At 37.9% G+C, this 27,917-nt stretch overlaps 1 protein-coding gene across 1 annotated transcript in view; it reads left to right on the forward strand.

The window, feature by feature from the left end:
* The window catches only part of Kynu (kynureninase), a 127,929-nt gene that overhangs the window by 77,964 nt on the left and 22,048 nt on the right, over positions 1 to 27,917 (forward strand). The window contains exons 9-10 of the mRNA XM_005346379.2: positions 12,846 to 12,944; positions 14,080 to 14,153. Coding sequence (XP_005346436.1) covers positions 12,846 to 12,944; positions 14,080 to 14,153 — 173 coding nt within the window. The remainder of the gene's footprint in view (positions 1 to 12,845; positions 12,945 to 14,079; positions 14,154 to 27,917) is intronic.

Genomic DNA, 27,917 nt, shown 5'->3' on the forward strand with positions numbered 1-27,917 from the left:
TTCGAGACCAGCCTGGTCTACAAGAGCTAGTTCCAGGACAGGCTCCAAAACCACAGAGAAACCCTGTCTCGAAAAACCAAAAAAAAAAAAATTTATATCATGGGATATTACACTGTATGTGAAAGCAGCTTAATTCTAATGAACTACTCATAGTGTGTTGCTTTAATTTGCAAAGTCGACTAGTTCATGAAAATTTCCACTTTCATTTTTATACTTACCCTTCAACACAGAGTATAAAGATCAGAAGGTAGAAATAGCCATTCTAATTTCACTCACATTTTAAAGAAAAATAATTATTTTGGATTTGGGTTATTGCTGGGTTGGCCTCAAACGTCCAACCCTTCTGCTTCCATCTCCCAAATGCCGTCATCATAAACATGTATCCTAATATCTGAAAAAGCACTGTTTCTACTGCAATAAGTCCTTTCATTTTTGTGTATTCCTTTTCTCATGACCAACTTTTTTTTTATTATTCAAAGCTCTCCTACTCGATCTCTTATCTTTAAAATTAAGCTCTCTGGGACAGGCAAGTCACAGAGCAATGTTCACTTTATTGGCGACTGTTGTCTCCTCTGCAAATACATTGCTTAAGTACCATCAATCAATACATCTGGGGCAGAGGGAATTGTGAAATCAATTTAGTGAACAGAGTAAGTGTTACCCAGTTACTATGTACTTATGCACTAAACTATTTCATTTGAAATCGTCAGACATCAATCTCAGGGTAGCTATTGGCAATATCAACCCAGTTTTCCTTGTTCTATTCCAGTTTGCCACTGACCTTCAATATGAGCATTTAGAATTCATCGTCGGGCAGCTCTCTTCTGAGATAAAAGATTGTGTGGATTTATTTTCTATAATGCACATTATTTGTAGTTCCATCTTCTGTATTACTTACAAGAGCCCAAGGTCTAATACAACCTTGACTAGCAGAGCTCTGCTCCCAGAAAGCCTGCAAGCTGAGTTATTTTATGATACAACTCGGCTCTGAAAATCTGCTTCTGTAGTTGCATGAGAAAGGCTATGTGTTCCTCATCCCTTAGACTCATTGTTTTCACTTTTGTTTAAAAACTGAAGAGCTGCCATTCCCACAGAGCTGTTGTGTAACTGACAGCCTTACACCCTACACTAGGATAGAAGAGCTGCCATTCCCACAGAGCTGTTGTGTAACTGTCTGACAGCCTTACACCCTACACGAGGATAGAGTAGATAACCCTAGGTACTGTTGGAAAGTATTGTGACCCACAGAACTTGGTGACATTTGGTATGAAGTAGGCAGAGTGAAGACATCTGACAGTCTTGGTAAATTTGGTCTGGATAAAAAGAAAGATTTTGTAAATTCCCAGGCTGAGATGATGTGACAGAGATGGTAGGACAATCGGAGCCCCTCTTATAGATCTGCTTGCTTCTTTTATATTGTTTAATTTTATCTATCTATTTATGTGTTTATGTATGGATGTATGTATGTATGTATGTATGTGTGTGTGTGTGTGTTTTGGAGGCAGGGTTTCACTGTATAACACTAAATGACCAGAAACTTGATCTGTACCAGACTGGCTTCCAATTTAGAGAGTGTCCTGAATTACAGGTGTGAAGCACCACACCTAGTCATATCATGATTTCGGTTTTTGTTTTTATCTTGGTATCTGTGTATGATTGTGTCTCACAAGTGAGTGAATTTGGGAATTAAATGTTCCAGTACTTTGGCCAGAAACCTTATCAGCTTCCATCCTCTATTTCCTTCTATCGTTCTCTAATAATTTTGCAGATCTCCAATTGTGAACCTCACTGCAAAATGCAAGATCAGAGTTGCCTAACCAACCTGTTCTTATTTATCCACTATGGGTCTATGTTTCTCTATAAAGTAAAGCAGTATGTTCACAGGCATGCATACACATATAAATATACACATTAATTCTCTTACACATTCTAAAACATTTTTCCATTACACTTTTTTTCTTACAAGAATATTGTCCTAATTAAGTGTACATTGTTACCTGGACATTTGAGTCAAATGAAGAAGGGTGTTCAGGATTCTCCAAATACTTCACTGTTCTATAATCTATCTGTTAAGAAGTCAAGAGGTACTCTCACAAGCACACCAAGAGTGCCACAATTAGTCTCAAAGGAACTGAAGAGACTTGGACACATCTATTTCATGACACTGGAGATAGGCCTAGTTCATTCAATGGAGTCTGGGCTGGCATAATCAGTGAACACTCGGTGGTTGGATTTATCAATGGATAGAGTCACTCTTCTTTGTAACAGCAACAATCAGAAGGCCACATTTGTAAGTTGGAATTCAGCTGGCACAGGACAATGGCTATTTCCCAGTCATTTAGGAATTTGACAGTTCTTTTGAACACACAAACATATACCTGGCAAATACCAGTTACAAGTATTGATATAAATATCTGTCTTGTATCATGTTCTGTCTAGTTGAGAGTGCTTTTTTTGAGTGAAGAAGGAGCAACCCAAATAATAGCAAAGGGTCAACATATTGCAGAACTTCTGAACTTATCAGAACTTAAGAGTATTTAGAACCAGCTTCAATTATCTCAGTCTGTAATTCATTTAATAAATTCTGAAGAGACCACGCTTTCCTTTCTCTTGAAGAGTTCAGCATTCACTCTGTGCTGCATTCAACTCCTCTTATCAGAAATATTATTACTGATGTGTTAAAGACAACTCAAAAGCAAACTCATGTATTGTTTCCTATTTAGTTGAGAGTGATTTAGAGTATTTTGAATTGCTGCTTTGCCTAAAATACTCCTCTTTTTAAAAGTGCCCTAAAAGAACATAGATGTAATAAAACTACATTCAGAACAAGCCTCAAATAATCTTCTTTTATAATTCAACATCAGGGTTTTCAGATGTTCTTATCCCTTCTAGCCACCTGCTGTAAACCATGGTCAACCACACCATGTTCACCGACACTGACATCTTTGTAGGTGGATAGGGAGCCCTTGGGCCATGTCTTCTTTGAGGATTTTTGCAGACAGAGTTCCAAAGATAGCAGAAAAATTTCTTCCTCTGTGCCCTGGAGAAAAAGGAATTGTTTGTAACAGTTCATTTTCTTCACACAATTCCTTCAGGATTCATGTGCCAAAGTGGTGACTCTACCACAATTTCACTGGCTGCAAGTCCACCTACAGGAAATAATTTTAGGTTGGGAGCTTCACCCTGAAACACACAGGTCCTGCGATCCTGCCCATGGAAAATGCTGAACCAAACACAAAGAACTCCTAGGTCTTGATCTCACTGTCAAGGCTGAGTGATTGGGTGACAAGCCTGGGGTCTTTAGGAAAACAAAAGATGACATAAGCATTGTGGAAGCCTTGAATCTCTTTGCATCCAGAAGTAGCAAAGCTAGCGAGAAGATGACCACTGCTGATTCTGAACAGTTCTGATATCTTTGACTTGCAGGCATCTTAATTACTAGGACATTCCTTCTGGAACTCAGAGGAGCTCCCCGCTACCCACCTGCTTGTAGTATCCCTTTGTATTCTTATTACAGCTTCATGGGTCTCAAATCTAGCTGTATTGCACTGTTATGTTTATGAGTGTGAATTAGAACTATTAAACAAAGGGAACCTAACATCAGATGAGAGAATATCCATTGGCAGTTGATGATTTTATTTGTTTATTCTTTTGCTTATTTGTTCAATAATATTTTTACGTATAGTATAAAGCAATAAGAGTGGAAATTTTCATAAGAATATATTATAGGGGAAAAGCATGAAGAATGGTTCCCTTTCTTAGAAGATACTTTGTGAGCATAATCTGAGCCATTCAGGACCACCTGTTTCCTCTACTATAACTGAATAAGATAGACTGGATAATTCATAAAATAATGTTGCTTTATTTATGGTTCTAAAGGTTGATAAGTTCAAGAGAAAATCCTGGGATTTGGGGGAGCTTCTTTTCTGCAATTCATCATCACTTGGGAAGCAGAGCACAGATGAAAGTCTAGGGTCTTTAACTTTCCTTAAACTCACTAATGCCATACGGTGGGACACAGTGACTTCAACTAATACTAACTATTGCCCAAAGGTCTCAACACCCAATGCCATTTACATATGAATTTCAGGGTTAAGTTTCCAACCTCTGAACATGGAGGGGGACTACAATCATGGCATCAGCAAAACGAGGAGGGAGAATGTATAAACTAAAGGGTGGAAGGAATAGGGCCTCTGAGACAGGGCAGATAGAGAAGTCTATAAAGGCTCGAGAGCCATAGCAGCAACTTCTACAATGCTTCCTTGTCTTACCAGTTCAAAGGAAGAACAGGGTGTTGTCAAATTTGTGGCTTAGAATTTTTTTTCTTTTTGAATCTTCATGTCATTTAATCTTTCACCGACCCAGTGTTATTACCCCATATAATCCTTAACATTTCAAACAGGACAGGTAAGTTTCTTGGGGACATCAAAAAGAGCCAGTTATTCTACAGAATTTGCTGAGTCCATACTTTATTTTTACCTTAGGGAAATCTTTCCATTAAGATTTTTTTTGACAGCCATTATTACCACTTTTCAACTTCTATCAATGGATCCGAGATTAATGTTGAAAGTAAAGGGACAAAAACACATATGCGTTGCTGCCAAACTAGAAGACTAGCTATTTGATAGAGTCAAATTATCAACCGATTGTCTCCTCTTTGAAAATGAGTGCCCTGGTTAATATTTGATCTATTTTGTGTTGCGTAAGAAACACATTTATATTTTGCTAGCAATGATGGACTTAGATAAGAATGAAAAATTAAATCAGTATTGCATGTTGTTTCTAAGTAACGTGACTCAGTTTTCATAAACTCGTGTCTGAGCTGATGAAACTAGAGTTTTCTAGATGAGAAGAGTATGTTACCAGAATTAAAACTGTTCATTCGTGGCTTATTTAAGGAAGGCTTCTGAAATTCTGAAATATCACAGGGGTCTGCAGAGATTTGGTACAGCAAAAAGAAAAGCAATGTGCCTGCCAGGTGGATAGATGTGCCTGCCCAAATTTTCAAGTGTGGTAGGTGTGGTTACCACTGCTGGTGGATTGTGGAGTCCTTTTGTCAAATGACTAAAAATAAAAAAAAAAAAAAGAAGAACAGAGTAGGGGGAAATGATAGGAGTATAAAATACCAGTGTGTAGGGTTTGGATATGAGTTAATTACCTGTGGGGAGTCTGCCTCTTGTCAGACTGTTTCATAGTAAATCCATGATTCATGAAAATACGGCCCCCAGGGTAGATGTTGTGAATGGTCATGTGTGAGCTACTGAGATTATGACAGCTACAATGCAGAGAATTGTTTTCTTTAAAAAAAAAAAAACTGGAAAAAAGCACACTGGAAAAATTTGCATTGTTTGAGAAATAAATTACCAGATTTATGCAAGGATGATTAGGAAGTAAAGTATTGTGTTGTCTGTACACAACTACATATGATGCAATTATGTCAGAATGTATATGCTATAACCATCTATGGTAAAACTGGGTAAAATGTGTTGAAACATGTCAATTTTTACTTTTATTTAAAACATTGTATAAAGGTGGCAAAGAAGCTTAAGGGTCTTGTTCCTCCTCCTCCTCTTCTTCTTTCCTTCGCATCTTAAGTCACCTACTCTTTTTTTATTTTTTAATTTTATTTATTTATTAAGGATTTCTGCCTCCTTTCCGCCACTGCCTCCAATTTCCCTCCCCCTCCCCCGATCAAGTCCCCCTCCCTCATCAGCTCGAAGAGTAATCAGGGTTCCCTGACCTGTGGGAAGTCCAAGGACCGCCCACCTCCATACAGGCATCCTCCTGAATATTAACCTTCATCAGGCGATGAAAGGAGACAGAGACAGAGACCCACATTGGAGCACCGGACATAAATCTCAAGGTCCAAATCAGGATCAGAAGGAGAGAGAGCAAGAGCAAGGAACTAAGGACCACAAGGGGTGAACCCACATACTGAGACAATGGGATGTTCTATTGGGAACTCACCAAGGCCAGCGGGCCTGGGTCTGAAAAAGCATGGGATAAAACCGGACTCGCTGAATATAGCGGACAATGAGGACTACTGAGAACTCAAGAACAATGGCAATGGGTTTTTGATCCTACTGTACGTACTGGCTTGGGGGAGCCTAGGCAGTTTGGATGCTCACCTTACTAAACCTGGATGAAGTCACCTACTCTTATTCATAAAATATTGGAAACAGCTGAGGGAAGTCTACCTGGGAGATGACTCTGCTATGCTTTGTTTTAAGATGCTGCCATCTAGCGACACGTCTGTAAAATCACATTGTAGCCATGTCACTAAAGCTTGCCTCTTACTGCAGTCTCTACTTTAATAATTTATGTTCTCTGTCATCCATACAAAAGAATTCTACATTCAATAAAATGTACTGTAGGAGCTTGGAGTGCTTTTCTGATATGATGCTATATCTGTGACCACAGGGCATTAATAACGGGATCCAATAGGTGAACTTGGTACCTTCTTCATAGTTCATACATTATAAATAATTCAAGATGAAATAAAGTATAGACTTGTATTCTTTGAGTTTTCTAGGAAGAATGAATTCTATTCTAAAAATTTATAAAAAGATTAGTTTAAAAAATTCTTTCATTAAAGAATCTTTCCTCTATTTTTAGGAATGTGGGTGAGTAGAAAAGGGACTTCCATTTCAGAATCTGTTTTTATTTTTTCACATGGAATTTCAGTTGTATGTATACATCACAATACACAGTAACAAATTTGTATATCTATCAAGTCTGATCATGAATCTGTCGGCCCAGATTCTGATTATCTCCAAGTCTTCTTGGTGTGGATTAATTGTATTGCTTCTCAGACACTCTCAAAATGTATATATTCCTATAGAAAAATTCTTGTTTACATAATATATATTTCTCAATTTGAAAGTAAGAAAAACTGACAAATTCATCTCTCTACCTTAGAAGAAAGCGATCAGTTAAGTATTATAGATACGGTGTTCCTTTTGTAGAAGAATAGATGCAGTCAGGTTATAATAAGTATAGATATGTGAACTGAATTACCAAGAATAAAAGCCACACCTGTGTTAAGAATTCTCCAAAGCTGAATAGATTTGTGACTGATTAGAACATCTGTGATTGTGGAGTGCTCAGACGTGGTAGGTTTAGGGCACAATTATCTTAAACTATCTTTAGTCTCCTTAATAGGGATTCATCGTTCACCTCTGTGTGGGACCTGCCATCCTTGTGACTAGCAGGTGGAATAACTTGGGAGTGTGCTAACAAAACTAATTGCTCGCACCAGCCCATAGACTTAGAATGTCATCAAGTAGCACCTGGAGCCCATAATAGATACTTCTCCATGTTGCTATAACAGGTTGATATTTCCATGAAAGTGCTTGAGAAGTGATATGATTTATGATTTTCTTTTGTTCTGTTTCAATAAATACGTCATGAAAGTGCCACACTAGATATGGCGCATTTGTGGTAAACTAAATCTATGTTCTTGGTCATGATCGTGCACATTTGGCTCTTGAACAAAATGCTGCTTATTCCCTTTGGGGCAGGAACTATGTCTCTGTATCCACAGGTCTGGGCACACACATCATGATCCTAAAGATGATCCACCTCACTGCAGTAGTAACGTGCACCTGTGTGAGATACTAGCACGAGTGTAGGTGGAAGTTTCTGTCTTGCCTGATCCCCTAGCTGTTCAGTCCCAACAAAACACACAGAAGCTTATACTAATTATAACCTGTTTGGCCTATTAGCTCAGGCTCATTATTAACTAGCTCTTACAACTTATATTAACCCATAATACTTAACTATATTTAGCCACATGGCTTGGTACCTTACTCAGTAAGGCATTCTCATTTTGTCTCCTCTACATCTGTCTGGTGACTGCAGACTGAGCCTTTCCTCTTCCCAGAATTTTCCTAGTCTGGTCACCTCACCTATATTTCCTGCCTGGCTAGTGGCCAATCCGTGTTTTATTAAACCAATACAAGTACCAAATCTTTACATAAGCACATGAGCCCATAAGCCACTCATGTCTAGTTGCCTAGTGTTGCCTCATTGGGCAGTTGTTTGTGGCATTTTTCTTGGGGTTGAACTCTTCCCTTACATCAGTGAATGAATCACTGATTTGTTTTGAGATGGTACTTGGGAAACTATTCAGTTAGAATTCTATTTGTTCTTTGTTGTTGTTTGTTTCTGAAGCATTTAGTTCAAGCTTAGTCATTTTGTTTTCAGAAAATTCAGTTACAAGTATTTAGCTTGTTTCTGTGTTTAGAAGCTCTGTTAATTTGCTAAGATTTGCCCTTTTTCCTCCTATGTCTAATTCTGTCTGTTACTCTGGCCTCTGTCTATCACAAACTCCATGATATATAAGCAATTGAGGGGGGAAGCCCAGAAAAATATACTTATTCTTGAGATGAAAGGGATTTTATTGGCTCAGTTGGAAAACAAACAGAAGGACTGGTCACCTGGTATTGAGTCCCTATATGTTACATAGCAAGTAAATATCCAGGACAAGTCCTAGATACAGTGGAAGGAACAGACAGGGAAGAGGGAGTTCCTTCCAAAAGTACCATGCAGGTTTCACCCGAATCACAGGTCCCTAGCCAGCATAGAGAACTTTGTCATTTTCAGAAGAAAAGAGGAAACACGTGAAAAGAAAACTGAACTATTTGGAGAAAAATTGCTATTTCGTATGATTGTTCCTCCTTTATGTTTGATATTATTGTTAGTTCACCTTTGGAAAAAAATAGGCACAACAGAAGACAACTTAACCAGCCATTGCGTCCATGGAGAACATCTGGTTTTTCTGGCGTATTTTGTTTGTTTGTGGTTTTATTTGTCCTTTTCTGGGTTTTTTGCTGTTGTTTCTGTTTGCTTTTACCAATCTGACAGCTTGTTGCTGAGCTGTTTAAAATTTTTTTTTTCCCATCTTGATTTAATATTGGAAATACATGTGCATCTAAAAATTTACTCTGAGATTTTCCTACTCAATGGAATGTATTTTAAGATAAGATCTGATGATGTTTAAATTTCATTTGTAACTGTTGTAATGGATCCCCTTTTATTGCTTATTTTATTAAATTGGTCTTTTCTCTCTAATGTTTGGTTAAAGCCTTGTCAATCTTACTTATCTTGTCAAAGAAATGACTCTTTACTTTATTGATTCTTTACTGTTTATTTTGTTTCCTGTGTCATGAATGTCTGCCCTGATCTTAACAACTTCTTTGCATCTGCTACTTGAGGTTTCCCCTGTTCTCCTTATTCAAAACTTTAAGTGCATCATTAATTTATTTAGTTGTAATCTCTATTTCTTTCTTTCCTTCCTTCCTTCCTTCCTTCCTTCCTTCCTTCCTTCCATTCTTTGTTCCTTTCTTTCTTGCCTTTTATTTACTTGACCTTTTTATTTATTATATTATATATGTATATATGTTTATGGATATATATACATATATATATATTTCCCTTCCAAAAATCCTTCCAGATTTCCCTCACCTACTCACACAAATTCATGTTCTTTCTCTCTTAAAAAAGACAAAAACAAAGAAACAACAGCACCAAACCAAATGATTTCTTAATGTAGGCATATAGAGCTACAAAGTTCAATCCCAATGGTTTTGAGGTATTGTGTTTTTGTTTTTATTTGCATCTAGAAATGATTTTATTTTTTTGTGGCCTCTCCAAGGACTCACTCAATGTTAAATAATGTATTGCTTAATAACCATAAGTTTGTGTGTGTTCTAGAGTTTTTTCTTGCTTTCCATTGTCTTAATGCATTGTAGTCTAATGAAATACAATGAACTGTTTAATATTCCCTGTATGAATTATACTCTATTTGTGTCCTAATATTATGTGCATTGTACAGTGTTTGGATGCAATGCTCTGTATATGTCTGCTAAGCCCATTTGATGTATGATTTCATTTAACTCAGATATTCTTTTCTTCCTTCCTTCCTTCCCCTTTCTTTCTCCTTTCTTTCTTTCTTTCTTTCTCTTTTTCTTTCTTTCTTTCCTTCTTCTTTACTTTTTGTGGGGATGGCCTGCCAATTGGTGAGAGCAGGGCATTGAAATTACCTCTACTACTGTGCTGGAGGCTAATATAACTCTAGTAGTTATTTTATGAAATTGACTGTATTTGTTTCCAGGACATAACTATTTATAATAATAATGTTTTCTTGATTGATTGATCAATTAGTCAGAATGAAGTCGTTGTCTTCATCTTTTCTCATTAGTTTTGGTTTAAATTATATTTTGTCCGGTTTTATAACAGTGTATAACAGTGATATCTGCTTATTTGTAGATCCATCTGCTTGAACTGGCATTTTTCATTCTCTCAACCTATGGTGTTGAGGTGTGTTTTTTGGATGCAACACATAGATAACCCCTGCTACTTGCGATGGTCTATTATACTGTGTTTTCAGATTGGGGAATTGAGACCATTAATATTCAGGGTTATTGGAAGTTGTGTATTGATCCCTGCCATTCTGCTGATTTTGTATTGTTGTTTTTTTTCTTTTCCTCCATTGATTAGTATCATTCACTCATGGCTTATTCCTGTCTGTAACCTCATGGAAAGATTTGTGTTTATCTTAATTCTTAGCATTCCTTTCAATATTTTCTGTAGAGCTGGCTTAGGGCTTATAATTTATTTAGTCTATTTTTTAATCATAAAAGTACTTATGTTCCCTTAAATTATGATTAGTAGTTTATATTGACAGTAGTTAACTTTCAGAATTTAAAATATATCATATCAAGACATTCTAGCTTTGAAATTTCCAGTTAAATAATATATTGTTATTCTGACAGACCTTTATATGTGACTTGGTGTTTCTGTCTTGCTGCTTTCAATATACTTTCTTTGTCCTGTTTTAATAATGTTCTAATGAGAATACTATGAAAGGAAGTGCTTTCCTGCCCTAAATGCCATATATATATATATATATATATATATATATATATATATATATATATATATATATATATGGATTTGCATCTCTTCTTAATTCTGATAAAGTTTCTAGCATGTTTCTTTTGAAAATGTTTTCTGTGTCTTTAGAATAAGTTTACTCTCCTTCTCCTATGCCTACAACTTACAAATTTGGTCTTTTCAGAGGGCCTCATCCATCTTGGGGTTCTCAATATTCATTAACTCCTTGTTTTATCTTTCTCATTGTTGAAACCTTCCAGTTCTGACACCTTGTCTTTAAGCTCAGCGTTCTTTCCTCTGCTTGGTCCACTCTATTGCTGAGGCATTTTAGAGTTTTAGTGTTATTTTTATCTTATTTATTTTGCTTAATATGGTATTTACATCCAGCATTTCAGGTTGTTTTTTCTTCAATATTTCTTTCTTTTTGACAAATTCTTCCTTCATTTCATCTATTACCTTCTGTATTTTCTTTGACTATTGTGTCTCTGAATATGTTTATAATCATTTTGATTTCTTGGTCTAGGATTTCACCTAGTTCACTCTTCCTAGATGCCGTTGCTGCTAGAATAATATTTGAAGGAGTTATGCTGTCTTGGTTTTTCCTGTTTCCGTCATTAGTGCACTGGAAATTGTGTATCAGTACTACTTCTTCACCTGATTTGGTGTTTTCTAATCAGCTATATTCTTTTTGTTGAAAGATTTCTACTGTTCAGATGTTACTTGGGCGAGGACGTATAAAATGTAAAGTTCAGAAAATGATTCTTTATATCAAGAGCTCCAGGTGTTGGCATAAACTCTGTATATATCCCCATGAAGAACACTAACTAAAAGAATGACCAGAGCTATTTGGTATTAACACTATGTAATTGTGATACTAGCATAGACTTCAAAAACCATTGGAAGATAAATGGCCAAGGATAACTTGAATTATACTTAGGTTTTAGTTAATATGATTGGAAGAAAGAGGGAAGTAAAGTATATAAGGAAAAATGTTAAGTATTATTTCAACTTTGAAAAACAAAGAAATTAAGGTAGGGAAAGTTGAGGTATACTTAGGATCTACAGAATTTAGAGAGTGATTGTTACATTGCTGCAAAGTTATAACCAGACCAAAAAAAAAGAAGGAGGAGTGATCTTGATCAAAGGAGGAGAAGACATGCAAGGAATGGGAGAATATGTGAGATGTGACAGAATAGACTAAATTAAATTAATCTAGACTAGAGTGAAAACTCAATTAAATTACACTAGACTAGAGTGAAATGACTTAGAGTAATCTGCATGAAGCAAAATAAGCAAAAGCCTAAAAGCAGCTGAACAACAAACAAAAGCAAGGCAATCATGACACAATATGCATGTGGGTGGAGGGTAAGAGATGAAGGCTCCAGGAGAAAAAAGAAAAATACTTGTGCGGTTATTGCTAGCACAGATGCACTGAGTTGAAAGGCAAAGATCTCAGATCCTTCTGTTCCTAGTAGGTTCTATGTGGAGCCGCATGGCAGAGGATTATACATGAGCCATTGGTTCTGCAGCTTGCGTGTTCTGGGAACTCTCTGAATCTGCTGGGCAGGAGCCAGGGACCTGCCTTTACCCTGTAGTAATTTTCACAAGGAGAATTTAAGCAAACCCCTTCCATCTCCCACAAATGAACTGTGGAGTTAGTGCAATGAAGGCATCCCAGTTTGGCAGTGATACCTCTGTTTCTCCTGCTGGACCCAAAGTTTCATCCCTATCACCGTTCTTCCATACAAGTGCAAATGTCAATGGAGAGAAGAAGGAGGTGTTGGAATTTTTATGAAGATGCCTTTAATCTAGGTGAACAAAAGGATTGTGGGAGTATGGATCAAATATTGTGAGCTGAGGCATCAGAGAGGGAACAGTTACTGTTAGACATGTTGCAAGAAGCTTTCTCATCATTAAACCAATTGAAACCTTGTTACGTTCTTCCTGAGGGCTGTTTTGTTGGCTTCGATCTAGCACATGCAGTTGGAAATGTTGAACTTCACTTGCATGACTGGGGTGTTGACTTTGCCTGCTGGTGTTCTTACAAGGTAGGAACAAGTTCATGTCTGGAATCCTTTGATGTCACATAGCTTTTAATCTAAGGAAAACCTTGGCCCACGACACACACACACTACTTTTGTCAGCCCTGTGTTTCCTGATTCAGAAAATAGTGAAGCCATATGATAAAGTAACATGAAACATAATTTAGGTCTATTATTCCTACAGCTATAGAAAATTTATTCATTAAATTTCTAGACTACTATGAAAGCAAATTAAATATAGAGAAAATAATTCCACACTTAAAGCTTCATACTTACTGATTAATGCCTTTAGTTTTTTGTTTATATGAAGACGAAGTTCCAACATTTCTACATATAGAAATGAAATTCTTAGACTGTAAGTACTTGATATGGGACATTTGGACAAAGTCTTTGAAATCTGTGAGACCTTAGTTTACCTGCTACTTCCTAGTGATACCAGGCATTCCAAGAACACCTCTGGAGCTTTCCCAACTCTCATGCCCTGAAGGAAGGAATTGGACATAGACACATGAAGAGTCATAGAAATAGGGCTGTGAGTTAGAGAAAGGTAGGAAGTGTGCAAGAACAAAAAGATCTTTTTGTAGTTTAAAAGACCCTACTTCACAGGGATTGCAACTTTGGGATCTTTTTTTTTTTCCCTTAGTGTTCCATGCATGTTCTATCTATTAAATGTAATTCTACATACAACTTTGTGCACCAAAAGCATGTACTTGACCTCTTATGTCTCTCCCAAGAGGTATATGTTAACATTTTAATGAGTTCAAGCACCAGCCTCTTACATCTGTCTGCATCTGTCTCTTGCTGGGATAGAGTGGCCTATTACAGGAGAGGATCAACCAGCTAAGTTATCAACATATCCAAGGCTCTCCAGAGCCTCCTTTTGCCCTGTTCCCCTGAATTAATAATTTTAATAAAATTTTGTGAAACTAACATTGCCACATATTTTTCATCTTTAATATTTCTCATTTTTTTTCTTTTAACAGTAAGACCCAATACTCTGTTTTACTGCAAAAGCTCAAATGATCCCACATTTTGAACTGGTCAAAAGTTATGGGCTTATTTAAAACAAGTAAAAATGAAAGCAGTGTTTATATTTTTCTCACGTTTTTAGTAAACTCATAAAATTTTACTTCTTTTCCAGTATTTAAATTCAGGAGCTGGAGGTCTGGCTGGTGCCTTTGTCCATGAGAAACATGCTCATACAATCAAGCCTGCGTGAGTAGCGTCTCCAAGCTTTTATTCTGTTAGGAACAAATCAGTGTGCATTCCTAAGATGGTAAACGTTTCTAAAATTGCTCTCATGAACAGGAGCTGGATAAGATTATAATTATTTTACCACTTCATTAACAGTGCTGTGCTTTATCGGAAATACATGCTTTCTGAAGACTTCAGTTGGCTGAATGAGAAGTTTAATCAAAAGGAATCTTCAATGCAAAATGAGTTCTCGCAATCATGTAGAGCCAATGGTTTGATGCTAAAGTACTCTTGAAATTTATATTTTTAAAAATGTGCTGCTTCGGCTTTTCAATTGCTATACATACAACCTGTCTTTCCATCCAAAACACAGTGTTGTGGCCACAGCATGAAAGTTACAGGTTGTGTTTGAATTCCCCAATGTCAAGGTGCTAGATGAGCCACTGGAACCAAGGCTTTTACCAAGTCTCAATTGCTTTTCCCTCTGAGCTGGCTAAATCATCTTTACGGTAAAGACAGTAGACTGAGAGCTCCTCTTCCTTTGGGGAAAAATAGAAGAAGTAAGAAGGAATAGTCGAAGTAGGAAGGAAAGAGATCATTCCTTGGCAGAACTAGAGGAGCAGTTTCAAATTGTACGTGAACAACTGGCTCTCCTATGCTAGGGCCCAATATCTAAGCCCAAGCTGAAGAGAGACCAAATGAAAGAAAGAAGAACCAGGAGGCAGAAAAGATTTAGTCCAGGTTGGGTATGATGAAGATGGTGAGGGGCCTCAGCTACCTTGACCCCAAAAAAGCAAGTGATGGTGAGAACGGCAATGCTGCTATTCTAGTCCGCCATGGCCTTGGACCTTGAGAAAGAAGTAACAACAGGATACCCAAGGACACCACAGAGATAGCCGCAACTGCCTTACCCATTGAGCAAGATTCAGAGAAGCAAGAGAAGAGAAGGCCCGTGAATTACAGTGAGGAAAAAAAAAAACTGTTGAGCTTGGATAGCAATATTACCTCGGGAGAATCTGGGTTGAACCACACATGTCACTGAGGCTAAGGAGCCCTCTTTATGTTACTCAAATCCAGAAGCAATTGGGATTGGTTTTGAAACTTACAAGGTATACTCACTTAGCTTGAGCACAGCTTTATCCAGCCTTTAAAAGAAACTTGGAGTTTTATACTACTAAACCCATCCAAAGGTATAAGTGCAGCAATGGGCAATAAAATACCAAATGGTGAATCCCGTGCAAACATATATACACAGACATGCATACACACACATATATGCACAGATATACATATATACATGTATTTTATAATAACAATTAATGAAAAAATGAAGCCATGGATTTGAAAGAGAGCAAAAGGGGATATATGTGAGGATTTGGAGGGAAGAAAAGGAAGAGGAAAGGGGTGTGTTTAGTATGATATCAAAAAATAACTTTTAAGAAAACAAATAATAAAGGAAAAAGGAGGGAGGGAAGGAGAGTAAGAGAAAGAGAGAGAGAGAGAGACAGAGGGCGAGAGAGAGAGAGAGAGAGAGAGAGAGAGAGAGAGAGAGAGAGAGAGAAGAAAGAATAGCCAAGGAAGAGCTAGCTTCAGAGAAAGAATTGGGAATTACAGATGCAGTTACAAGATATCAGTGGACAAGTCAACTCCCCAATCAGCCTTTCAGGAGGGTTAGGGGGAAACAAAGTTATTGTACAGCAAGTCCCAGTGTCCCAGCATTTCCAGCTCCAGATTTAGCTCCTCATCCTCATCTTCCTCCTCTTAGACACATTGATTTTAACTCAGTCAGGCTAAGTAGACAGTTGGAGCAGGAAGGACCAGACCTCTCGACCATCCTGCGCCAACACTTTCTTATTGTGACACTTCTTCATCTCACCCTTGGCCATAGGAAATCTGGCACTGTGCAGGGACATTCATTGCAATAGGGTCATGAACAAAATACGATTGAATTCCCCAGGCCTGTTGGCAAAGACCTCTAAATGTAGAATCCCTTTCAGAATGATGGAAGTGGGACAAAGGTTTGGGAGTAGAGGGTAAAGGTCTAGTACAAAACTACCTGAAGATACAGATACCGTATTTACTCCCAAGGACCCTGTTCTAAGGGTTTTTTCACTTTAATCTATTTCAGCTAGGTGAGACTCGGAGTGGGTCGCACCATGGTCCTGCCCTCAGTCTCCATGGAGTGGAGAAAAGGCAGGAGTTCTCTTTTTGTGTTGGCCTTTTCCTAATCCATTCCCTTTGTCCTTCCACTTCAGCTGGAGCCTGGGGATTTGGTGATATCTTTATTTGGATCCCAGAACAGCCTTTCCTTTGTCTCTTGATTCTGACTTGTAAATAAGGAAATTATTGTTGAAAAAATTAAGCATTAGCCAATTTCTTATTCCTTATCAAGATAAAGACAGCCAGACTGTGCCTAATAGAGGTCTAAGTGTGTTGTTATTCAAATTGCCGTTACCTTTAAAGCTGTCGGTGTCACAGGATAGCTAGTAAGGAGTATCTTCTCTCCTGAAAGGTTTTCTAATCCATGAAACCGAAAGGAGCTAAATGTTAAACAATGGGCTAGAATTACAAAGCAATACTTGCAGGCTTTATACAGCTCTCTTGGTGTTTTAGAGTAAGTGTAAATAGAAACACAATATACCAACATATTTATGCATTTTTATTTGACGAGGGAACTCATCGTGTGCCTTTCATCTAGTGTAGAGAAAGACAAACAACATCCTGTATCTTATTTGTGTTCATCCTGGAATGTGTCAGGTGAGCAGCAGGATTGTACACAATACAGTCCTGTGCTTAGTTTTCTTCTTCTCTGTGTCACCGGCTCAATGATTTAACCTTAAAAGAAATTACAGGAGAATTAGTAGACCTTGGAGCACCTCCCATTTCTGCCGTCCTCTGCATATTAATCCTAGAAATTTAAGATCATTTTCTGCGGGTTCCTTAATCATGTCTGAAGTCTCTTCAAGATTTCAAGCTTCTAAAATCAGAGTGCTTTTTCTCCGGACAGGTATTTAGTCAGGCCTGTGTTTTTCTTAAATATATGGCTCTCGGTACATTAAATTGTTCTGTATAGCCCAAATCTTCAGAGAAGACTATAAAGTGTATATTATGAGAATAGTTACACATATTTTAAGTCACCATCTTAGTGTGTGTGGAGGGGTTGGGACATGCACATGTGTGGTATATGTTGGGGGTGCATGCACATGTATGTATATTTAAATGTGAAAGCCAGATTTGATTTTGCATCACTCTCAGTATCTCTCCACCTTACGGTATGAGTCAGTGAACCTGGAACTCACTGATTTGACAAGGCAAGATGGTGAGCAAGTTCCCAGGATCCCCTCGTCTCTGTCCGACAAGTCTAGGTTTACAGGTGCATACTCTCACTCTCAAATTTTTAAGTAGGTGCTAGAGATCCGAACACAGGTCCTCATGTTTACAGAGCAGGCACTTTATAAATTGAGGCATCTCATTTTATAAGGAAAGGAAGATAGTTCCGTAGACAAAGCACCTGCCTAAGCATGAAGGCCAGAATTTGTATTTCCAGAATCCATAAAAATCCAGATGTGCTTGCATACATATGATAATATTAGCTTGCCTGTGGTATAAACAAGAACGTCTCCAGAAATTTCCAAGCCAGCTAGTCTGCCTGGCCCATGTCACAGCGAACGACAAAGCAGATATCCAAGGTTGTCCTCTGATCTCCCCACATGTGTGCAGTGACAAATATGCAAACATATACACAGGAGCAAGCATACATACATACACATATCACACACATACATGCACCAAACACACAAACAAATAGAGTTACCCTTTCTTCCAGTTCAGTTGTTTTCTACATAGTTGAAATACAAGGTAGTTTTTACTTTTGCCTGATACCTTCTAAGCTATTTCTCATTCTCTGTTATTCAAACTGAAATAGAAGGTCTGATGTGTGATATCAAGTTTAAGGGCAAGCTGGTTACAGGGGGACAGAAGAGGAAGTAATGTATCCATGCTTTAGGGCATGCTAGGAGTTAAGCTCTGACCTCCCAGCAGAAGGCTGTTGCACTTGGTTTCTCTAGCACTGAATGATGAGAAGGAGGGGGTGAGGATGCTCATCTGCACTGTGTTCTGCAGAATCCCCAAATCATGGTCTCCTGCTTGTGGGAAACTTTCAGATGGTCCCCGCACTTCCAATACACTCCCCCTAAAGAAATAATGTCTGTCTCTATTGCATACACAAGTTTTGTAAGAAAAATAATAATCTGATGCATCCTAGGGCATTAAATGTTGCCACTTAATTTTATTATATGTCATCAATTTATATAGGGCTACGTAAATATATTCAAAACTTCAGAAAGAATAAGAGTGGGTGACATTTCAAAAAAAAAATGCCGTTAGGACATTCTTTTATCCTAACTCTTTAGGGCTTCATTATTACTAACTCCTGTTTTATTACCGGCTCCCAGTGAACCTGTAGCATTTTGCCTAATCAAAAGCATTTTTCTCAAGTGAGAACGTTAACTCCAAAGTTTATGGTTTCTGAACTTCTAGGTTATCAAATAATTCTTGGCTGTTAGAGGTTTCAGTGTGCCTTTGGAGAGCTGACAGAACTTCCACTCCCTGAACTCTCTCTCCCACTGGCCTTATCGTCTACTGCTTCCTCCTCCCTCCATTCTTCCTCACACTTTTCTCCTTCCTCCTCCTCCCTCCTTTCCATTTTTAGTTTTCTGAGGCAGATTGTGTAGCCTAGCATGGCCTCTTCTGAGGCAGATTGTGTAGCCCAGGCTGGCCTGAAAGTCAGACTATTCTAGCTCAACTCCTGGCTTCCTCACTCATTACAGGTGTGTCAACCACACCAGAAAGAGAGCTGCTTTTTTGATGCTTATTGTGTATTTGTATCAGCCATGGTTTAAGGTTTTCAAAAGATTATTTTTATGATGTACTGCATTTTAGCTAGTCAGCTTGGCATATAGATGGGCTTAAATCAGGCTTAACTAGCAAAGCAGCATCACAGGAGATTGGCCTTTGCTTTTCGGTTTGTTGTTTATTTCTTCGTGTCCTTAAAGCTTCTTTCCTTCCATGTGATGTCAGAATGACTAACTCCAGGGCTTCCTGTTTCTAACCTTAATTCCCTCTTCCAAACCGGGGATCATGTGTTAATGTGAATTAGGGACTTAGGGCTCTGTCAGTGTGGGATGTTGTAGATGTACGCAAAGAGCAGCACAAGCTATTATTCCCAGTGATCGGCTCTTGACTCTGACGGGAGGCTTACAGCTTGGCTGAAGCTTCACTTTGTGCTCCACATTGTGCTTTTCCTTCATTGTGCATCTGCCAATCAAACAGCATCCCTGGGAAAATGCTAGAGGAAGAGCAAGTATTCAAAATGTCAAAATAAGACACTGAATTAGACTGATTCCACAAACAGCAGTGGAGCTCAGTAAAGTTACATCGAAATGAAAGGCTGTTTCCCTGTGAATGGCAATCATCATGCGGAGATCACATATAACTTGAGTTTCAAAAGTATCATGCTAATTCTACTGCCAGGTTAACAATTATATTTCAGTTGTTAGGTCTGAGGTTTCAGCTGGTTAACTCTGCTTAATGAACTTCTGATGCCTGTACCCTCTCCATTTTCCCAGGACTGCAGAAAGACTTGGGTGCTTTGGGTTGTTAAATTATTCATTATTGTAGCTGGGAACCATATGAACAGCCTCAATTCAAAGGCAAAGATCTAAAAGCTGACACGACACACTTGGCAACATCAGCTTTGTTGCTTGAAAAGGCTGACATCTAGTGGTGAAGGGTGTTATTTCAAATTAATAACTCATTGTCATTCACCTTTAACAGATACTTTTACACACACACACACACACACACAATCTTTTTTTAAAATCTCTTATCACAATACTATGTACATTGCAGCAGTCTGATAATTAACGCTCTGAAAAAGATAAATAATTAAGAAGGTATGGTGTTATAAAGAGGCTGCTTGTTTGTTGCCAGCTGCTCAGCCCTGAAACAATCACACAGACGTTGTATTAATTAAATCACTGTTTGGCCAAGTTTAGCTCTAACTTCTTATTGGCTAATCCTTGCATCTTAATTTAATCCATTTCTAGTAATCTGTCAATCACCATGTGGCTGTGGTTTACAGGGTGAAGTGCAGTCTGCTCCAGCATGGCTACATGGTTTCTTTCTGACTCCACCCTTCTTTCTCCCAGCATTCAGTCCAGTCCTCCCCACCTAGCTCTGCTCTGCCCTGCCCTATTCTGCTATAGTTTTAAAGCAGGTTTTTATTCATTAACGATAATCACAGCATACAGAGGGAAATCCCACATCAGTATGAAGGAATTTCAGGTTTATGGTTATTGAGATTTTAAATGTTCACTATGGATGTGGAAAGAACTGCCTTGCATAAGTGGATGGCCCATTTGTTTGTGAAATGAATCACTGGAAATGAATTCTCTCTCTTCTCTCTTCTCTCTCTCTCTCTCTCTCTCTCTCTCTCTCTCTCTCTCTTTCTCTCTCTCTCTCTCTCCCCCTCCATCCCTCCCTCTACATCTACACAGTCATTAATTTTCTATAGTTCTGCAGCTTGGGTGTGGCCTTGTGAGATAGATCCCCCTCTTCCATCTGCATGGGCGTGTGAATTGGGGTTGATATTATGTACATATTGCTCCATTGTTGATACACTGAATTGGGCCTTGGCTCCCCATGGGCAGTTGTTCTCTGCATTTTGAGGTTGTGACTTTTTATAAGGATCTCCATCTAGTCCAAAGAGAAGCTTCTTTGATGAAAGGTAAGGGTTTGCTCTTGCCTGAAGTTATAAGGATAAGTATCTAGATGGCAGTTAGGAATTATATTCCTTTAAGAAAGTGACAGTAGCCTATTATCCTCCAAGTAGTTGACAAGCTGAGAGCAGTTATCAAGGTTTCCAGTGGCCATTCTGCTTTCCCTCCTGTTTAGTGGGCCTTCAGTCTGAGTAGATGGATGCTGGTTACCCCTAAAATGTAAGTGTGACTATTGTACTCTTTGGGGTACCGTGACATTCATTGCTGTTGTTCATAGGTTTTACAGATAGGAAGGACTATCGGTTGTTGCCCTCTCTTGGTAGCTTACATAACATCTTTAGATAACATCAGGTTGGGGGTTTCTAGATTTCTTCAAATACTATTTCTGAATTGGTTTCTTCGTGAATATGTCTTATCTTCAAGTTCTGGGAGGCAACTGAGAACAGCAGCAATGGCCTAAATTGTTTGGAAAGTATCTCAGACTCTCCTAACCAAAAACTTGAAGGGCGGTTACCTATGGCTGGTTCTCAAAAGGGATCCTCACCATTCCATGTGATGTACCTTCATTTAATATATATGTGTATACGTGCCATTCTAAGTAAGCATAAAAAAATATGAAAAGGAGGCTTCAATTGCAAAGGCTTAATAATCAGAAATGTGTGGCAAGCAGCAGTATTCAAATGACCTTGACTTTGTGTTAGCTTTACAAATGTCAACCTTTCTATTTCATACGGTCCAGTATAATGTTTGCCCTTTTGATTTAGGAATTTCAATGATACCTGAATTCTATGAAAAGTTTTTTTGTTGTTTTTCCTGCAAGATCCCACAGGCTGTAATTCAATATTCAGCACCCAACCTGCCTTTATAAAAATGGATATCCTGCTTTGATCGGATATGCAGAAAGATGATTTCTGTTCAAAATGTTAAACTTTCTCAGTGAGATCATGGTGCTTAGTGTTGTTGCACCTCTTTTGCACACAGGTTCAGCAGAACTCCAAATACCCCCATTATGTTTAACCTCCCCAAGTGTTCATTTCTCTTGGGATAACTTGTGAGCATTTTTAGTGGTCATGAATGATGCCTACTAATAATTTTGATGAGAATTCTCTAATTTTAACTCATTCCAAAACATTTCTACAAGCACTTACTGTCATTTGATTGAAATTTTTAAATATAGGTGACATTTAAAACATCTTATTAAGGGCTTTCCTCCTCTTTATTGTTACAGATAGTTTGCAAGTTAAAAAAATTCTGGCTAACTTTAGTAAATGGTTAAAACAAATTTTACATGTCAGAAACAGGTTAGTATTGTTTTTTTTTGGAACTTATTATTCATGTAAAATGATTCTCAGAGAAGTCCAATAAAGAAGAAAAATATGCATCAAAATATCCTACCAAAGACCTAAGAAATATGTAAGGTTATACCATGCTTCACCCAAGTAAACAATTGGTATTTGGGGGAGTAACTTGTGCACATTTGTTCTGGGGAACATTGATTTGATGTGTCGCCTATCCACAAACATCTAGAGACATGCCCAAAACCATGTCTAGAATAGAAGCCTTGTTTTGGTTTCTTAGTGATCTCTTCTGACTTACTCCTATAACAAAGAACAGAGGTTGCAGAGGAAGGTGTTGCTCTAGGACTAGCTCAGTTATGGTGATGATTTTAACCACAGATTTGTGGAAGAAAACATTTCTATAGCTAGCCATTATTTTCATGAGATTGCAAATTATGAGAGCTTCTCATTATGCAAACATCCAGTGCCAAACACAATACAGAATAATGCAAAAAAAAACAAGGATTTCCCTACAAGAAAAAACATTCACACATCAACCACTCTCTTATACAGTTAGTCCTTATCTGAACATCCTTCCCCAATTAAATTGTCATCTAATTCTGAAAAATATTTCGTGTAGTTTCATATCATAAATAAGAGAAGATATAGCAGAAGCAAACTGAACATCCATTTTTAAGGTAAGGTCTTTTCAGAGAGTTTCATGGTGTAAGCAAAGTTGAAAAACTGTTTATTTACAATCGTGGGCAAGAATATGCCATAGTTAGAGCTGTTGGCATAGATACCTGAAGAAATCTGATAAGAATTTTAAATTACATAACTGAAATATTAACAATTTTGGAAAAAATGTTATAAACATCTCCTAGATTATGTGGAAAAAGTTAAACTTTTATATAAATCCCCTTATATAAAGGGGATTATATTTTACCACCTAACATTGACTCAAAATGCAGACCAAAAGTAAACAATAGATGTATTGCTTATTCTTTTCAAAATTTGTAGTGTAGGGCTGGAGGAATGATTGAGCAACTAAGAGCACTGGCTATTATTTCAGAGGATTGGGATGGGATTTGAATACCAGCAAAGGTGCATGGCTCACAGCTGTCTGTAACTCCAATCCCAGGTTATTTCTGTCACACTATTCTGGTCTCTGAGACCACCGGTACACATGCTCAAGACATACATGCTCGAAAAGCACCAATACATATGGATAGTAAAAACAAAATAATTATTTTAAATGGTATCATTTTAACTTCAATTGTTATCAAGTTTATAAACTTAATTTTTATAATTTTCAACTTCAAATTGTTTTTAACTATGCTAACACTATTCTGTTCAGAAAGTCTTTTCTTATGCCAGTGAGTTCAAAGATATTGCCCACTTCCCCTTCTATCATGTTCAATTTATCTGGCTTTATGCTAATACATTTGGAGTTGAGTTTCATACAGAGTGATAAGTATGGCTCTATGTATTCTTCTGCATGCAGCCGTCCTGTTTGATCAGCATGTGTTTCAAGGGTATGCTTCGATTTCTTTATCAAAAAATCAGATGTGTGTATGTCTGAGTCTTCAATTCAATTCCGCTGATTGATGTGTCTGTGTTTTTGTGCCAATCAGTGCTGATTTTGTTACTATAGCTCTGTAGTACAACTTGAAATTAGGGATGGTGATACCTCCTGGATGTCTTCTATTATTCAGAACTCTTGTTTCAGCTACTCTTGTGTGTGTGTGTGTGTGTGTGTGTGTGTGTGTGTGTGTGTGTGTGCGCGCGCGCGCGCGTGTGTTTCCATATAAACCTTAAAATTGTGCTTCCAAGATTTGTGAAGAATTGTGTTGGAATTTTGCTGGGGATTGTGTTGAATCCCTAGATTGCTTCAAAAACCTCTTTTTAAATATAAAATGCCTTTGCTATGTCGTCTAGGCTGGTTTTGAACTTGTGATTCTTCTGCCACAGTGCTGACAAGAGCCCACGAGAAAGTAAACATTCTTTCTGATGGAAATTAAAAACAAATGTTACAGTTCATCTAGGAAGATACCACTTAAACAATCATATAATTGATTTAAATGACAGACAACACCTGGGACAGAATGACAGAATATGTGTCCCAAGCCAACTTGTGAGCAATGACTGATTATTATGCCATATAAATGAAGACATGTGTGACTAACTCAGGGCTGCTTGGTCTAAACTCGGACCAGGAAAGGAAGAACGCAAAGCTGCAATTCCTCTGTCAAACAGAATACAATATTAGCGAAGTGATTGCTTTTATTCAGTTACTTTGAAATCTGAAACTGTTGTCAGTGAGAGAGAGTCACTCTACAAATTCCAACAGTATAAGAAGGAGTAAGAGGAAAAGGGAATTGTTTCAAAGATATTCCTTAAGTTTATATCAAGGGGCTCTTCTTTTTATTCCCTTCACTGGTACTTTTATGGAAGTGTTATTGGCTTAACATTTTAAAACTGCCTTGCTATAATCAGATTGCCCTTTATCCCATTCTTCAACATTTCAGAAAGTATAAGCAATAATAAAATCAGGATTATTTAAATTATCAGTTCTGAAACCACACTGAACAAGTCAGTTACATCTGTCCTCAGACTTAAACTTCAAGTTCTAAGTATATGGGGTCCAAAATCAGACATGTCTCTTTCAGAAAATTCACCTGTGGAATCATGGTATTTAACCAACTCTGTTTTCATTTATAAACTATTAAGATTTAAGATCGATCATTATTAAATTATTATTTGCCTAGATGGCAAGGTGCTGTGTGTTTGTGTGTGTGTTATATGTGTGTGTGTGTGTGTGTGTGTGTGTGTGTGTGTGTGTGAGAGAGAGAGAGAGAGAGAGAGAGAGAGAGAGAGAGAGAGAGAGATGGTTGTGGTGATGGTTGAGCTCATTCAGAAAACAAAAGGTCAACATTTGTTGTTTTCCTCTATCAATATTCACCTTATTTTTTTACTTACTTTGCTCCCCCAGCTTCTCCAAGATCCCTCCCATCTTACTACCTATTCTATTCTCCCTTTCTCCTATCTCTCTCTCTCTCTCTCTCTCTCTCTCTCTCTCTCTCTCTCTCTCTCAAAATGAATGATTAAGCCGGGCGGTGGTGGCGCACGCCTTTAATCCCAGCACTTGGGAGGCAGAGGCAGGCGGATCTCTGTGAGTTCGAGACCAGCCTGGTCTACAGAGCTAGTTCCAGGACAGGCTCCAAAACCACAGAGAAACCCTGTCTCGAAAAACCAAAAAAAAAAAAAAAAAATGAATGAATAAATGAAAATGATCAATATGCCAATCAAACCAATAAAATGCCAAAACAAAAAATGCATAAATTATGGAGTCCATTTAGTGTTGATCAACTACTTCTGGGCATGGGACTTGCCTTATGTGTGTGGTTAATAAAACCAATGACACCTCAGTGAAGAAAACTGATTTTTCTTTTGGCAGTAGGTATCAAAGGCAAAAAGATTATTGGTTAGGGGAAGGAATTTGTGTCAACTTGCCCTTCTTGGTGATGGGATTTTGGTAGATTTGAACCTGTGAAGGTGTATGCATGCTGTCACCCTCTCTGTGAGTTGATATTGATATCAGTTCTGTTTTGTTGGGAAGTCACTCTTCCCTTGAAATTGACCACCACCTCTGAATCTTAGTTTTTCAGATTTACTTCTAGGGCCCCTGACCTATCTAGTCTCAGGTTTTTGGCCACTTTAGCAGAGTCAGACATGGGTGCCATCTCATGGAGTGGACCTGATGAACCATCAAGTTTGGTTACTCTTATAACATTTGTGCCACTATCACACTTGTCTATCTTCTAGTCAGGTCACTGTTGTAGGTCATAAAACCTGTAGCTGAGTTATATTAGTGCTTTTCCTCTCTGGTTCAGGCACAGTACTTTCCAACATCATGAATATTAGTCAGTAGGGGCACTAAAGTTTTAGTTAAGTACAAGATTGAACTCTCTTTGTTCAGTGACGTAAGTAGTATCTTCAGCAATAAGGCAATACTATCAGGTGTTAGAGGTATTGTTACTTAACCTAGAGTTCACTGATTTGGCTAGACTGGTTTACCAGGGAAACCCCTGGAATTTTCCAGTCTCCTCCTATCTACACTGGGGCTACAGGCTCATAGCCATGTCTGAATTTTTTTTTTAATTGTTGCATAGGTGTTCATTGTCTGGGCCTTGTCATATTTAATATTAATTATTACTATTATTGAGATTATAGTTATAACATTCTCCCTTCCCTTTCCTCCCTCCAAACCTTCCCATATACTCCTCCATAATTTCTTTCAAATGACCTTTTTATTCACTAATTGTTATTGACATATATACCTAAATATAACTTAATGTTTGGTCCATATAATGTTTCTTGTATGTATGTTTTTATTGCTGAATGTTAAAGTGTAAGGAAGACCATGACCAGTTTAGTCAGTTTCTTAAAGTTATTTTTGTAGGGCTGAGGCCTTGTGGGCTTTTCCCCAGCCAGTTTGGCATGCCCATTAGTGTTGCCCCTGTTCAGCTCATGTTTGGGCAGCCATGTTGATGAGATTTTATGGATGTAGCTTCTGATATTACTAGGAGACACAACCTCACAACAAACTCCTTGATCCTCAATCTCATAAAATGTCCCCAACCCCTGTTCCACGGTGTTCCCTGAGCTTAGGGGCAGGATCACTCTGTAGAGATGTTTCCATTGGGATTAGGTTCCATACCACTATATTTTGATCGGTTGTGATTTTTCTGTGGTGGTCTCTGTCTATTGCCAAGAGAAGTTTGCTGGGTGAGAGTGAAGATGACACTTCTTTCTGGCTGTTTTATAGACTGTTGTTAGAGAGTATGTGGGTTTAGTAAATTAGTTGTTGTAGATTCTCCTTCAATAACCATGATTTCACCAGCACTGCGTATTTAGCTCAGTTCAGTACCAGCCATTTTTTTTCCATTTGCTGGCATATGAGATTTTATATGGTGGCAGGAGTCTGAACTCAGCTTATTATTCTTGTGCTCCAAGTACTTCACCCACTTAACCTTCTTCTCAGCCTCAGCAATTTTTATTATGTGAAATTTCCAAATAACTTTCCCATATGGTAAACTTAAGCTGTTACTGTAAAAATAACTGATTTGTACCGAGGTGTGATCACAATTAAAAATAAATTTGATTCATCATTTTGTTTTCTTTCTACTAACGAAATAAATAATAGCAGCTGTTAAAGGAAGCCAAAGAGTAATTATCCACACTATAAGATCCTTGAGGCCCTTCTTGCTAGCACATCAGTCTTTACTGATAATGATGACATGATCATTAATTTGGGGGTGGCGAAGTCCTTTGAAACCTTGCATTTTATGTTAAGCTCTAAAACTTCAGTCTAGGGTCTCCAAAGGTATGATCCTTTCAGACTTGAAAAGGAAAAGTTGCCAAAGACCTTCAGTTCTTGTGTTAATTACTTCAGATTCTGTACAGAAAATGACCTTTGAAATCTGCAGGATTTTTTTTTTTTTGTAAAATTTTATACAGCCTTATCTAGAAACTGCATGCACCACCCCCAGCTCTTTAGGATTGCCAAAAGAGCTGGCGTGGAAGTCTACTGTGAGACTACACACACCTGGTGCGTGGGCGGCTCGGCAAATGACCTCACCACTCACAGGTCCAGGGCATCCTGGTATTTCAAGGCGTACTAACTACAGTTCTTGAAACAAATGGCTGACCTATGGGACTTAGTTTCT

Source organism: Microtus ochrogaster, chromosome 4, assembly GCF_000317375.1.
Source record: "Microtus ochrogaster isolate Prairie Vole_2 chromosome 4, MicOch1.0, whole genome shotgun sequence".
In the NCBI taxonomy this organism is placed as follows: domain Eukaryota; kingdom Metazoa; phylum Chordata; class Mammalia; order Rodentia; family Cricetidae; genus Microtus; species Microtus ochrogaster.